Here is a 12,147-nt window from a genome sequence, read left to right on the forward strand (position 1 = left end):
ATGGGACAGATTGGATATAGAGCTAACTTCTAGTACTGATACTAATCTTAATCAAACAAAAGGGGTTACTATAAAATTATATACCTTAAAGTATAATCCGTTATTCTCACTTTAAAAACTGGTGAAACTGACCTGATGAATGTTTTAAACCAAAACCTGGAGCCCAAAGTAAAATGGCTAAGGGAAAAAAGTAGCCAATATTCTGGCCCTTGTCCTCTTAGGTCAGTCAAAACTCAGGGTACAATGGGATTTCTCTAAAGGGACTTGCAACTGCAGTAAGTCATCTGACATCCCAATCAGGGGGATCAAGAGGACCTAGAGAACAGAGAGCCAACCAGTGCACATTCTGCAAAGAGGAAGGTCACTAGAGAGGGAAATGTCCCTTATATTTCAAAGGGAAGCCACATGTGGTCAGCGAGACCCTGATCCATCCTAGCAGATAGCACAACTGATAGAAGAAAAGCTAAAGGATCCAAGAGGCTTCTCATAAGTTCCCAAGAGTGATCCCTTAAAATTTTCAGCTAACTCTAACAGTAGATAGAAAAAAAGTCAATTTTTACCAACTTGGTCTTAAACACCTGGCAGGAGAACATAACCAAAGCACAACCATACATGGACATTTAAAAGATAAGACAATGGTTCTTTTACATGTACATTTGTGTTAGTCCTCCTGAAAGTAAGTAAAACTGCGAGGTTATAAAGGAAGATTTTATACATAGGTGCCTAATAAATATCACAAAAAGATCTGCCAGAATTATAAATTTGTTCTGAGTCAATTTGAGACCTATCTGAGCTTCTTCTGTTTACTTTTTCTTTGCTGGTATAATTATCATGAGCTGCTACTCAGACTCCCATTTTGGAGTTTGCAATTCACTTCCAGCCTGGCAACTTGATTTTAATCAAGACCTGGAAAGAAGACAAGCTACAACCAAGTTGGAAAGGACCTTACCAAGTGCTCCTCATCACCAAGATGGTTACCTGATCTGCTAAAAAGGGGAGAACTCATTATCATGGGTAATTTTCACTTCACAAAGTTAATATATCTAGGATGGATGTAAATATCAAAGGGTATGAAAATAAAAATGAAAAAGAAAAAGGGGGGACTTTTGAGAAATATAAAGTCCAGTGGTGCATTTGCAGAATGTAGTATTTAACCTTAATTGGGACATAAGATCCAATTGAGCCATTTTAACTACAGGCCTTCCCTTTGCCCTGCCCAATTTTAAAATTAGCCAATCTATATATAGATTATAACACCAAGCTCCTCCTATCAGAGCAAGGGGCAGTACTATGTTAGGGATAAAAAGTAGGTGGACAGTTCTACCCAGGTGCACTTGCTAGCCAGGTTCAGTAGCACACTCTGCTGGTAGAAGTAAAGTTTGCCTTGCCAATCCACTTCAGAGTGCATGTTTCATTTCTTGTGGCACCCTGATATTTCTGACATAGCTCAGTGGTAAAGTGCCTCTGGGTCAATCCCTAGTACCAAAAACAAACTAATGGAAATTCTACATCATCACTCACTTACCATTCATGGGAAGGGAAGGCTTAAAATCTTATTTATAGCTTTTCTATCAAAATCAGACATAAAGGGACTTCTTTTATAAAGCCAAAACAACAAAACCTACCATTTTTTACTAACCTGGTCAGCTATTAGCTGGGTGGAACCATCCTTATACATTAGAGTCACTACCAGTGCAGCTGCCTGCTTGAGCATTTCCATCAGCTGGTTTTTTGACTGATCATCCAAATACCTAATATCACAAAGGTATTTTTTAAAGGTTCTTGAGTCCCCAGAATTTAGCTGTGCTTTAACCTCACCAGCATTTTCTTCCAATGCCAAGTATTTACTTGTTTTCTCTGATGAGTTACTATACATAATATGTTTTCTTTTAAGATTCATGCTTTCCTTATTTTCATTATTAATATTTTCATTTAGGAAATGCTTTTTCTTATGCTCCATTTTCTGTAGGTCTGAAGCCTCTTGATCACAATGTGGAACAGAACACCTGGAAGAAGCCAATGAGCTGATGTTTTTCTGCTTTTGATCAGCAGACAGCTGACCTGAGAGCCCAGTACTGGAGGAATGAGGAGAAGGCTTGGTGGAACCTCTTGACGTCTGGCCTGTTAAAGATTTAGGATTCTGTAATCAATAGAAAATATTTCATCAGAACACTGATACCTAAGGCAGCTCAATAAACCAAACTAATTCCTGGTAAAACCTGTCTAAGATAATGTGAGAACACGAACTTCACATTATCTATGACCACATTTTGTGTGTGTGTGTGTGTGCTGGGGATTAAACCCAGAGCCTTGTGCATACTAAGCACATGCTCTACTACTGGGCTATATCCTTAGCCCTCTGACCATACTTTTTAATGAAACTATATATAGTCTTCCACAGTAGTTATTCTATATATAGAGAGGCATGCACATCTGCACCCTGGGGCTGGAATGAGCAGGAGCTCAATACACAAACAGTAGCCCCAGTTAAGGTAGTTATGCATATCACGAAAGAGAGATGGAGAGATGGATGGGAGGAAACTGCATACCTGCATACGAGCGAGGGTTAACTATTTACAGCTTCCAATAGGCCCCATTATAGAGAAAATAAGATCACCAAAACTTTTGAGAATGTTACTCTACCTACTAAATTTTCTTAAAAAAAAACAGTTCAGCAATTCCAGAAATATGCAATATACTTTGATACATAAACTAACAGAGGGGAAAAGTCACCCCTATCCATTTCATCATAGGATTAACTAATAATAACCCTTTGTTTTAAAGTTTATTTTCAATCTTATAATATATATTCATGTTGCTTGGGACAACTGCATACTTTAAAATAATTTTGAAAAAAAATTTACACTTGCTCATAGGTCATGCAAAATTTAAAATTCATACTAATTTTTATTGCAGAGAAATATATGGTTTTAAAAAACATACTTAATGTTAATTAAAAATTCTGTGGAATATACAATAAAAGGAATTCAATGAGAAAAAGAAAAATATAAACTTTCAGACCATTGATGATCTTGCATGTGTTTTTTTTTAAAGGGATGATTATGGATATCAAGTTTCTAGAGTGTAGTTTTAATCATAGTGGACACATTTTAAATGTTTGTATGACAGTTTTTAAAATGTTAATATTAACAACATACCAGAAATCATGACCTTTGCAACTTTTAAAACTTGTAACAAATATTTTAAATTTTATATATATATATATGTGTGTGTGTGTGTGTGTGTGTGTGTGTGTGTTTGTGTGTGTATATATATAGATTTATTTATTTATTTATTTTTAGTTGCGGATGGATACGTTATTTTTATTTTATTTCTTTTTTTATGTGGTGTTGAGGATCAAACCCAGTACCTCACACATGCTAGGCAAGAACTTTACCCGTGAGCCACAAACAACTCCAGCCGATGAATATTTTAAATTTCAATTTTAAAACATGTTGGGAAGTTCATGGCTTTTCAAAATCTGAGATCCAAATACTATTCATTCTATCAAGACAGAGATTCCATCCTCATTTTGTTATAGGGGTTAATGATTGAATTAAGTTAAGATGGGGCCAGGTGCAGTGGCACACGCCTGTAATCCAGCAGCTCAGGAGCCTGACACAGGAGGATCACAAATTCAAAGTGAGCTTCAGCAATGGCAAGGAGCTAAGCCACCCAGTGAGACCATGTCTTTAAATAAAACATCCCTTTAGGGATAGGGATGTGGCTCACTGGTAGAGTGCCCCTGAATTGAATTCCCAGTACAAAATAATAATAATAATAAATAAGGTAGGGTAGGAACTGAACAGACAGTTTGCTCCAGAGTCCATTCTCTTACTACTAGGCTCTGTACCACTGTTTCATACACAATGTCTTTAATGATATAACCTCTTCTCTCCTCTATAACTGAACCACTTAACTCATCCACTGTAAACTCTGTACCTGAGCCTTTCTGAGCTTCTATTTATTTCCACTAGTCCAAAATTTCAAGCTCTCTTACCTTACCCTGAAAAATTATCTCCGCATCCTTCCCTCACTCTCTAAAGGTGGGGTCTTCAGGCTGACCAGCCCCTCATCCACTCTACTAGAACTCAATTCAGATATAACTTTCATACTTCAGAAAGACATCCCAAATTCCAGTCCCCACCTCCCAGAAAAGTAAATTGAAACAGCACAAAAGCAGGGTTAGATGTTCCTCCTATTATTCTGAGAGCAATGTGAACTTACTCCTATCACAGAACTTAATGCACATCATGGTAGAGATCAATTGTATTTCTCTGTCTTCCTCTTTCCTCATCCAAATTAAATTACATGCTCTCTAAGAGCAAGAACTTGATTCTTGCTTGTTGTGACTAGGGAAAGGCGAACAGTTTAGTCCACCATGTTCTTCTTCTTGGTTTTCCAGGCCTGGGCGGCAGGCCTCACCACCCCTTGGGGAAGACATATAAGGAATTTTGCATAAGACAGCCTTGTTTGTGCACAGGGATACTCCTGAGAATAATCCATAGATACCCCATTTGATTTCACACCAGAAAACTATAAGAGGATAAAGGCAACTGTAAAATTATATATATATATATATATATCCATCCAGAAGGGCATACAGCAGCAGCTATGCTTCCAGTCCTATATTTGGCCCAAAGGCAGAATGGGTGGTTGCCCATCTCTGCCATGAACTGAACAAGGATGCAGAAATTTTACAAGTACCTCCAATGAGTATATATGAAGTAGCAATTTTTTATACAATGTATAATTGAAAGCTAGTTTTGTAAGGGTCCGGCAAACGTCGGAGGAAGAGACCACCAAGAGACTGACTCACGCAATTGGCAGAAGGGGATTTACTGAGGATCCGATTCAGCGCGCTGAGGCTCCAGGCTCACTCAAGAGGGGAGAGCAGCCCAGAGCCCAGAGCAGAGGTCAAGCAGTGCTTAAGTACACTTTTTGAGGAGGGCAGGGGCTTTGCATACATCAGAACAAATCATCATGAGGCGCAGGAAAATTGAACTACAACTCTGAGACATGATTAGTACATTCATTGGCAGGAACAGACTGGGCAGGGGTGATTGGTCACTCCTAAGGGGTACACATTTAAACTGATTGGTTTTAGGACCTAAATGCCTACGTGACAAGCTACACAGGGTCCCAGGTTATTAAACAACCAGGGAGTCAGTGGGAATATTTACTGGGCAGTTCGGGTATTGTCCTAACAGCTACAGGAATTTCAGGTTTTGGGGGTAGCAGAGGAATTTAACAATACCTGGTCTTTTACTTTTTAACTCAGGCCTTGCAGCTTAGAAACTTTACAATGCCTGGTCTTTTACACTTTAACTTCAATTTCTTTTACCCTTACAGTTGGTCTTTTACACTTTAACTTCTACACTTTAACTTCAATTTCTTTTACCCTTACAGTTGGAAAGTATCACATTCAGTTCTGCACTTGCTTGCTTCGAAACTGACAGCATTACTGGAGGCCATTCAGAAGAAGGTTGGAATAAAGGCTGGGGAAATGATATCTGACAAACTTTTCACCTTTACAGAGGTGTAATATTTAGGGGCCTGTGTAAATACACCAACGGTTCAAATAAATGACAACTACTATGAGGATCTGACAACAAAGGATATTGAAGAAATTGATGAGCTCAAATGGGTAAAATTTCAAAACCTGGACGTTTCTGTTGTGAGCCAGCTGGAGGTCTTACCTCATTGACTGAACCATCCAAAGGACTTGGCTTTGGTGTGCAAGTAGGCCTTTAATTTATATTCAACTATAAATATGTTATTACAGAAATAAAATATTACCTACAAAAAAAAGCAAGAATTCTTTTTTTTTTCCAACCACTGAATCCACAGTGCATATACAGGACACTTAATAAAAAATTGTTGAACAAATGAAGGTTATCTGTTTCTCTATTTGCAATGATTTACCTTTTTCTCTAGTGATTGGTTCTTCCCATCTTTAAGTATTACTGCATCCTTAACACTGGATTTGTTTATTGGTTTTACAACTTTAAGAATAAAAAGGAATAAAAGACATTAAAGAAACATTAAAATATAAATAATACAATTAACTAAGAATTGAAAATAGCCTCTATAATCATACTATGTACTCATTAACTTTCTTAAAGCAATATAACAAAATTTACAACCCAAATACACACTGCCATTGCAATAAATAGTTATGTAAAGTTAAAGTATTTTCAAGTTAACTGGTGACAAATATATGTAATTATGAAATGTTTATTAAAAATAATTACTTGGCATTTGCTTTGGAATATTTGATTCTAAAAAACTCAAAGTCAACATTTTATAAAAATATTATAAGTATTAAAGTTTTAGGGGATTTTTGTTTGTTTTGTTTTGGGTACAAGGGATTGAACCCATAGGTGCTTTACCACTGAGCTACATCCCTACCCTTTTTATTTTTTATTTTGAGACAGGTTCTAAGTTTCTTAGAGCATTGCTAAGTTGCTGAAGTTGTCCTTGAAGGTGTGATCTTCCTGCCTTGGTCTCCTGATTTGCTGGGATTATAGGCATGTGCCAATGCGCCTGGCAGTATTAAGAGCTTAAGTAGATTTTTCCCTGCGTGATGCCAGGGATTGAATCCAGGGCCTTAAGCATGCTAGGCAAATGCTCTACCACTGCTGGATTCCCCAGTCCCACCAAGAAAATTCTTACACTGAATAATGCTGCAATGGGACAATAAGAGTTTCAGTAAAACATCATGAATACAAACCTCTAATTCAGATTCTAATTTTAATAAACCTAGCTGAACAGTAAGTATATCTTGGGAGTCTGCTCTTCACCTATAACTGGCCTTTCAGGAACAATAACAATCAGGAAATGAAATTGGGGGAAAATATTTCATTTATAATAGAAAAAAATTACTAGGGATAAATTTAACAAAAAAGGTACAAATCCCTCAATAATGAAAACTTAAATCTTATGCAATGGTATAAACAAGACCTATAAAAATAGAAAGACATATGGGGCTGGAGTTGTGGCTCAGCAGAAGAACACTCACCTAGGGCATGTGAGGCCCTGGGTTCGATCCTCAGCACCACATTAAAATAATAAATAAACCAAAGGTATTGTGTCCAACTACAACTAAAAAATAAATATTTTTAAAAATGAAAAGACATAGGATTAGGATATGTATAAAAACATTTAATTCTTTCAAATGTGAATTTAATGCAACTCCAATCAGAGAACCTACAGGGATCTTTCAATTTATTAAAGTAATTTCAAAGGACATGTGAAAAGCTAATTATCTGAAAATAGACAAGAAATGTAATTTTAAAAAAAGAAGACATGGGCTGGGGTTGAGGCTCAGTGGTAGAGCACTTGCCTAGCATGTTCTATTCTCAGCCCTGCATACGAATATATAAAATAAAGTCCACTGACACCTCAAAAACAAAACAAAACAAAGACTTGCCTTGCTAGATTATCATAACATCCTATAAACCACTCTAATCCAATCAACATGATATTTGAACAGGAACAGACAAAAAGACCTCTGGAACAGAATACACAATCCAGAAATTGATCCCAGAATTTATGAGAATATACAACAAAAATAGCATTTCAATCCAATAAAAAGAGGCAGGTTAATAAATAAGGCTGGTACAATCACATCTGAAAGAAAATAATGCACTGGGAAAACTATTTGGAACAAAAAGGAGAAAGGATTAATGCCTACAAACAAATTCCTACACATTGACAAGAAAAGACAAACTCAACAGAAAAACAAGCAAAGGATAGGAATGGGCAATATGTAAAACAGCAAACTTCAACAGCAAACAAATATAATAGTAGACAGGGAAATGAAAATTAGAAACATGTCCACATAGGGACATTTTAGACAACAATGGACTATACATTCAACAGCAGTGTCATATCACCTATTGACACACAGTGGTTCAGTCTGTGTAAGCACATTTTATGATGGTCACACAATGGCAAAATCATCTTAGATGGCACATCTCAGAAAGCTCTCCCTATTAAGGGATATGTGACTATAAACATTCTTGGAGATAGAGGGGAAGAGAGTCTTGTGCATCACTGGTAAAAATATAAATAGTTGAACCTTTTAAAAAGGCAAATGATCAACACTTATTAAAATTAAAAAGGCATATATCAGGGGCTGGAGTGTGGCTCAGTGGTAGAGTGCTTGCCTGACATGTGTGAAGCACCATGTTTGATCTTCAGCATCACATAAAAATAAATAAATAAAATAAAGGTATTGTATCTATCTACAACTAAAAAAATTTTTTTTAAAAATGCATATATCATTCTTGGGAATTGGGAGAAGGAATGATCCAAAGGGGGCATTAATAATGCTATTCCCTAAGCTGGGTACAGGTCTGTGAAATTTTGAAAGTATAGACCTAAGGTATGTGAAAAATATAAATATACATATTATATAAATATAAATAATACCTCAATAAAAACAAAGACATAATTATTTAATCAAAAAAATGTCTCGGCTATCCATTTCATAGAAATATATTCAACAGTAAGAAAACCAAAGATTTACAACAATATTTCTCATTACAGCAAAGTACTAAAAACAAATATATATCAAGAAGGAAATGGATGAACAAATTATATAACATTCACACAATGAAATACAGAGCCATTAAAAAGAATGACATACAGGGGTGCCACAGTCTGGCTGGGCACAAAATAACCGAGCCACCACAAAAACTTGTAGATTCAAACAGCAGCTCTTTATTCCCGAACTGTCACTGGCACTCTACACGCACATTCTGGGAAAATCCACTACCTCCACCGGGCTCTGCTGAATCCCCGAGAACTCAATGGGAACTCAAGGAGCGGGCGCCTGAGGCAGCAGGATCCACCCTAAACCTGGAACCGCCCTAAACCGGATCCACCCTGGTCCTTGAGCAGGGTCACCTTTCTCAAACATTCATGCAATGTCACTGCAAATGACCTGGGTCCAAGGTAAGCCCATTTCTACAATGGAGAGTCCTCCCTCTAAGCAACATTGGGTAGGCTGACAAGGAAATTGCCATGCATCATGCCTACTTGGCTATGGCTCTCAGCACAGGGGCTGGAGTTGTGGCTCAGCAGTATAGCGCTCGTCTCACATGCGCAGGACCCTGGGTTCGATCCTCAGCACCACATAAAAAATAAATGAGTAAAATAAAGGTATTGTGTCCAACTACTATTAAAAAATAAATATTTTTAAAAAAGAATGACATACAGATGCATACAGCTGTACTGGTAATCTGAAGATGACTCCAGTTTTGAAAACAATGACCAAATCTCCCCATTTACGTACATGAAGATGCTACCCATGTACCCTTGTGTGGGTTGGGTTTCCTGGCAAGCCAACTTTGTGATAAAGGTTTGCACTCAGAAATGCAACTGGGGAGTGGAGGTGGCAGAACTGCACCAAGGAAGAAGCTGCCTAAAATGCAGTCATTCAAGGTCTGCTCTGAGCCTGGGCTGGCTCTGCAAGATGTCCCCTTGTGTGTCCAAGGAGCTGGGTCTGTATACCCTAGCACCCACCATTGTTGGATCCTTCACTCCTGGGTAAGTGCTGTGTCCTTGGATACAGAAGTTCTGCAGCAGGAACAGTCACCTGGTGGGGCTACCATTGGGGCTGCTAGCAGTGGACCTGGGCACCCAGGTGCTGGCAGTGATCACTGCAGTCCACACTGCTGCTTAGAGCCCTTGCTTCAGATTCCCACTGGGAGCAGAGCCTGCAGGACCTGTTGGGCCTTCATCAGCAAAGGAAGGTTCATGGAATGAACAACATCTTATCACTACAGCTGGTCTCAGGTTCCAAATGACATCCATCTCCCTACTCTACTCTCAGTCTAAGGTACCCTCACTCTGGCTTAGTACCTCTGCTGGTCTAGGTGCCTTCCTGATGGAATGACCCAAACCCCCATCCCTGACAGCTAAGCCCCTGGTCACTGTGCCCTTCTCTGGCTATGGCCCCAAAATTTGCTATCAAATTTGGGCAGGAAGGTGACCAGTCAAATCACCTGGGTGTTCTCTTGCCTAAGCTTGGTAATTGTACCTCCTCCCACAACCAAGGCCAATTACCCTAGCAGGATGGAGACTACACTCCTCACTTGCTAGTATCTCAGCACATGGAGACTGGAAATGACTGAGCAGCATCCAAAGCTTGAAATCAAATGGCACTTTTTTTGTGCCTGTGGAAGATTTTGCTCTGTGAGTTAAGACCTGTAAGCATGTAGAACCCAGAGGTGTGTGGAAAACAAATTTCCTAAGTGATCACTGGGAGTGATGACTTCCATCTTTTGGTTTCCAAGCCCATATATTACATCCTGGAGGCACTGCACTAACAATGGTAACTGGTGTGCAATGTTTTTGCTGCACACCTGCAGGTTTTTGCTCCCTCACTGCCTCTGAGATGGCTCCACAAATCATTGTACTGCTCTACTGGGCTGCAGTACGAGTATGCAGCTGTGAGGGAGCTGGAGGATGTCTTGTGGCCCTGCTTCAGTCCCTCAGCTTTATGTAGACCCTGTGTCAGTGAACATGTGCTCCAGGACCCTTGAAGGATGGAGCAAACTGAGGCTCTGTGAATGGAAAAGGTGAATGGATGCCTGGAACATGCTGATTTAGTCAAGATGAACCACTGTGGACAAGGATGCCGTGTCAAGCACCTATAGTCAAGCTGATTAGGAGGCCAAGATGAGAGAATCCGTTTGAGCCCAGGAGTTGGAGATCAGCCTGTGCAACACAGTGAGACACCATTTCAAACAAACAAACAACAACAATAAAGTCAATCACTGTAACTTTCATGGTACAGGGGGCTCAACATTATCAATTTGCCACCAAATGACTGTTCTCAAAGCATGGTGCCACTGGGAACTCAGCACTTGGTTTCTGTTGTTGGAGGGTTGGATGCTCAGCAGATAATAGATAAAGCAACTCTAACGAGTAGGAGCTGCTGGGCCCATACAGAGCCTCCACCCCAGCCCCATGCTCAAAGAGTAAGCATGTGTCAGTACTGGAACATAAGAGGACAGAAGCTGGTATCAACTGACCTAAGTCATTCTGTTAACATGATTGTCTGGGCCATCCTCCATGGTAGGTGTTCATGAATGGGAGTTACTTGGTGTCCATCCCATAGATCTATTCATGTGCCTTGCCTCAAGAACTCCTTGGGACAAATCTTTCAATTTTTCTTATTCCAGGTCTCTGACAACCAGGCAAATCACTATAATTTCCCATAAGTCCATATGTTTTCTCTCTCCACACAGTGTATGACCAAGTTTTACCCATTGATTTCCCCTTAATGTTGTCTTCCAGGGCTGCCTGAATTGGGTTATAGTGCACCTGAAACCAATTTTTGGTTTGCCCCACATACTGAACATTGTGAACCAAATTCAATCTTTTTATTCCTCTATTAGCTGGTGTTAAGATTGTCCTCCTCCTCCTAAGACAATTGACAGAAGACATACCAATGCCAACATTAATGATGCCTTGGGTCTTGGGCCACATGCTCAGGCAGCCTGATTGTGCCTGCTGGTCTACTCATCATACCTAATATCAAATCAACCACTTCTAACTTACAATGAATGGATTGCCCTTGATGGGGCTGATAGAACTGGTCCATACTGGGAACTTCTGGCTTCATTAACATTTGATGTCCTCATGGTCTCATGGCCCTTCCCTATCAGAAACTAGTAGCATCATAGGAGTCTTCTGTTGTTTCACTTTTTCAGAAAATTCTAATTATTTTCTCTAGACGATACTATCTTGTTCCAGTAGTCTGCATTATGATTCTCCTGTGAGGGCCTTGCTGTAAATGTCACGTGGCATAATTTCTCTTAACATCATAAGGTCTGTTGGGTTGCAAGTCCACGTGGCTGGGCCTCTTGCTTCACTGCCTGGCCCTTACAGAGGGCTTCTCTTCTTGGTTTTCTCCATAACAATTTAGTGTCACTCACCATACAGGTTGGAGCATGCTGCCTCCATTTCCTAAACCCAAAGATATCGATCAGGTGTTGTGCTTCCTTCTTAGTGGTAGAAGGTTAAAAAAGAATGCAGCAATTTGTCCTTTGCTTTCAAGTTGATATCCTGTCATGTCCCACACCGCTGAATCTCCCAGAACTTTAGTAGTAGCAGGCCCTAGAATATTTGTAG

At 39.3% G+C, this 12,147-nt stretch overlaps 1 protein-coding gene and 1 pseudogene across 1 annotated transcript in view; one reads left to right on the forward strand and one right to left on the reverse strand.

The window, feature by feature from the left end:
* Poln (DNA polymerase nu) overlaps positions 1-12,147 on the reverse strand; it is a 172,972-nt gene that overhangs the window by 141,480 nt on the left and 19,345 nt on the right. Inside the window, exons 3-4 of the mRNA XM_076863954.1 lie at positions 5,926-6,005; positions 1,640-2,140 (exon numbers count right to left, since the gene is read on the reverse strand). Of these exons, the coding sequence (XP_076720069.1) occupies positions 1,640-2,140; positions 5,926-6,005 (581 nt within the window). The remainder of the gene's footprint in view (positions 1-1,639; positions 2,141-5,925; positions 6,006-12,147) is intronic.
* Positions 4,382-5,754, forward strand: LOC143405603 (NADH dehydrogenase [ubiquinone] flavoprotein 2, mitochondrial-like; annotated as a pseudogene).

Source organism: Callospermophilus lateralis, chromosome 8 (genome assembly GCF_048772815.1).
Source record: "Callospermophilus lateralis isolate mCalLat2 chromosome 8, mCalLat2.hap1, whole genome shotgun sequence".
In the NCBI taxonomy this organism is placed as follows: domain Eukaryota; kingdom Metazoa; phylum Chordata; class Mammalia; order Rodentia; family Sciuridae; genus Callospermophilus; species Callospermophilus lateralis.